The sequence below is a fragment of the Panthera onca genome, chromosome A2 (assembly GCF_046562875.1).
Source record: "Panthera onca isolate mPanOnc1 chromosome A2, mPanOnc1 haplotype 2, whole genome shotgun sequence".
NCBI classification, from domain to species: Eukaryota; Metazoa; Chordata; class Mammalia; order Carnivora; family Felidae; genus Panthera; species Panthera onca.
The window spans coordinates 10717014-10720351 of NC_138340.1; the positions used below are offsets into that span (position 1 = coordinate 10717014).

General features: G+C 44.2%; 1 protein-coding gene across 1 annotated transcript; it reads left to right on the forward strand.

The window, feature by feature from the left end:
- The first annotated feature begins 1871 nt into the window (after positions 1 to 1871).
- LOC132679769 (olfactory receptor 7A17-like) lies at positions 1872 to 2831 on the forward strand. Its single transcript, XM_060633597.3, has one exon. It carries the CDS (start codon positions 1893 to 1895, stop codon positions 2829 to 2831), a length of 939 nt encoding a protein of 312 aa, XP_060489580.2. The 5' UTR covers positions 1872 to 1892.
- Positions 2832 to 3338: the final 507 nt, after the last annotated feature.

Here is a 3338-nt window from a genome sequence, read left to right on the forward strand (position 1 = left end):
TTGCACCCATCGGTCTCCTCTGGTGTTGGCTATCCATCATGGGGCCTTCCTGTCTCAATGGTTTGTTCTGTTGTTTCACTGTTTCTCCTTTTCCCTGGTAGTGGTATCTCTTTTTAATGCCACTCAACCATTCGTTCTTTCCACAAACATTTATTGAGAAATTACTGCATGGTAGGAACTAACATATTCTGGGAATAAAGAAATTAATAAGGTATTGTTTCTTCTCTCAAGGTGCTCCTGGTCTAACCAGAGGAAGAAACATAGAAATAAGTAAATGCAATCTCTGATATGGTATTCCAATTCTGGTGAGGTGGGTCCTAAAATAGTAGACTTTTCCTGAGGAGATTAGTGAAGGCTTCACAGTCAAGGTTTTAAATGTACAGAGCTTTGGGGCATCTGGGTGGCTCAGTCGATTAAGCATCCAACTTGAGCTCAGGTCATGATCTCACCTTTTGTGGGATCGAGCCCCACGTTGGGCTCTGTGCTGACAGCCCAGAGCCTGGAGCCTGCTTCGGATTCTATGTCTCCCTCTCTCTCTGCCCCTTGACGAAGGCCTTGATGAAGCTGGAGAATTGAATCCCTAAGTCTTCTTTGCCAGTGGAAGCTGCCTATCTACCCCAATGGGTTTGGCCTCCCCATGCCTAGTGATAGGGTCACCCGCCGCCCCAGTGGCAGTGGCCTCCATACCCACAGTGGTATCACCTCTCCACTTCAGTCTGAGGGGTTAACTCTGCTTTGCCTGAGGAAACAAATGCCTCCCCACCAGGCAGTTGCCACCCAAGACAATGCCAAATCTCCTCATGTCCCACCCTTAACACTCCTCTTTGCTTCTAGATCCATAACTAGATTCATTTGCCGGCAGGCCCCTAAGGATAAGGTGCAGTGTGATCTGTGAGAAAGTGTTCTACGCTCCAGAAGAACGACTTGAGTTTTCTAATTTATACAGACAGAAATCCAGGGAACATGTGTGGGAAGGGATAGATTCAGAGTGTGGGCTAATGTGGGAAAGAACATAAAGTTGGAATGGGCTGAATGTACTGATATGGGCTCACTAAGCAGAGATTCTGCGTTTAATGTTGCAGCCTGGGAACTTACAGTTTGTTTGGTGGAACCCGGACCACAGGTAGCCCACAGTGAGTGAGTTGGAAATGCCAGACCTGCCTTGGTTTAATGTAGAGTTGTGGATTTAGAGGCTTAGGGAGATTGGAATGTTAGAATGGGTTTATTGGGTTAGACCTACTCGCCCACGCTGGAAGAGTCCAGAGGACATACCTTGCATGATGACTATGAGAAATGGATTGTGAGGGGAGCCACAATATCCTTGATGAGCTCTGGGATTGCTGTTCTCTGTAGGCTAGATCTTACAGTGGAAACTTCAGCCACCGTGTTGGAAAACTTAAATGAAGTGGGAGTAATTGGGTCCTGGGAGGGCAGAGGCCAAGTAGCAGCATCAACAACCAAAGGCAAAGTGGAAATGATTGCTGTAGTGGACTGGAATAGTCTGACTTACTCCAATGGTTGGTGGTGACTAGTTGACCATGGTGCTCCTGGAAGAGAAATTAGGTAGAAAGTCTACTAAATTCTCACTTGATCTGTTTAAGCAGAAAAGTTCAAGGTCAAGTAAACAAAAACTAACCTTAATCAAAAACAGCGAGTCCCAACCTCTCAATAAATTCCCAGAGCTGGTTTACAGACCTAGAACTTTTGGAATGAAAGGGGCCAAGTCCTCTTGAGGAAGGACCCCTGTATACTGCCCTATACTTATTCCATTAATCTTTCTCCTCACCTTCCCAATCAGGACCTTCAGCGTTTTACCAGGGTAATTGTAGAGGGTAACTGCTTGAGCTTAAATCTGCATTTCTTTGTCCCTTTTCCACCGTTTCATCAGCCACATGGAATCAGAAAATCAAACATGTGTTTCAGAATTTATCCTCCTGGGTGTCTCAGAAGATGTATTACTACAGCCCCTCCTCTTTGGACTGTTTTTGTCCATGTATCTGGTCATGTTCATTGGGAACCTGCTCATCATCCTGGCCATTATCACGGACTCCCACCTCCACACACCCATGTACTTCTTTCTCTCCAATCTCTCTTTGGCAGACATCTGTTTCATCTCCACCACCATCCCTAAGATGCTACTGAACATCCAGACACAGAGCAAAGTCATTACCTATGCAGGATGCATCACCCAGTTGTACTTTTTCATGCTTTTTGGAGATCTGGACAACTTCCTCCTGACTGTGATGGCCTATGACCGGTTTGTGGCCATCTGTCACCCCCTCCACTACACGATCATCATGAACCCCCGCCTCTGTGGCCTCCTGCTTCTGGCATCCTGGATCATGACTGCCCTGCACTCATTGTTACAGAGCTTAATGGTTTTGCAACTCTCTTTTTGTGAAGAGTTGGAAATCCCTCATTTTTTCTGTGAACTTAATCAGCTAATCCATCTTGCTTGTTCTGATACTTTTCTCAACGATTTGGTGATGTATTTTGCTACTGGCCTTGTAGCTATTGTTCCACTCACAGGGATCCTCTTCTCTTACTCTAAGATTGTAACCTCCATTTTCAGAATTTCATCAGCTGGAGGCAAGTACAAAGCATTTTCTACATGTGGGTCTCACCTTTCAGTTGTCTCCTTGTTCTATGGCACAGGCCTTGGGGTGTATCTGAGTTCTGCTGCTGCACAAAACTCCAGGGCCAGTGCCATAGCCTCAGTCATGTACACAGTGGTCACCCCCATGCTGAACCCTTTTATCTATAGTCTAAAAAACAAAGACATAAAGCAAGCCCTTAAAAAGCTCTTCAGCCAAGAAACGTTCTCTACATAGGGGTATTATTTGTATGAAGACAGAGACTTGATCGTGAGTAACAATGCTCAAAACCCCACAGGACCTAAATCATGATAATGTTATAAGCTCACAGAATGGTAATCTGCAGTTTATGTTGTCTCAAGGGTTCAGCCTCTTTAATTTTTCATACATGATAAGTAACTGTTTCTTCTGTATTTTATTTAAAACTTTGATCTCTCATATTTTGGGAGGTCAGTGTGGGAAATAGAATCCAGTGCATGAGTTTTCAGCAGCAAATATATGTAATACAGGAGGTTTAGTACTTATAATATTATAGGAAGAGCTAGAGGAATAAATGTGTAATGCTTCCCATGCCAGATGAGAGCAGCTGCCCTCAAAGAAAATTCTGCTCTTGACAGAATTTTTACTTGACATATCAAAGGCTATATACCAATCACTAAAGTTTGTGTGAATCCACTTTAGGAATTGAACACATTGCAGAACAGAAGGAACTGGAGTCACCATTGGGCAATGTCTACAATAATC

Coding starts and splice junctions, on each gene's coding strand:
- LOC132679769 (XM_060633597.3), top strand. CDS start 1,893: ATGGAATCAGAAAATCAAACATGTGTTTCAGAATTTATCCTCCTGGGT.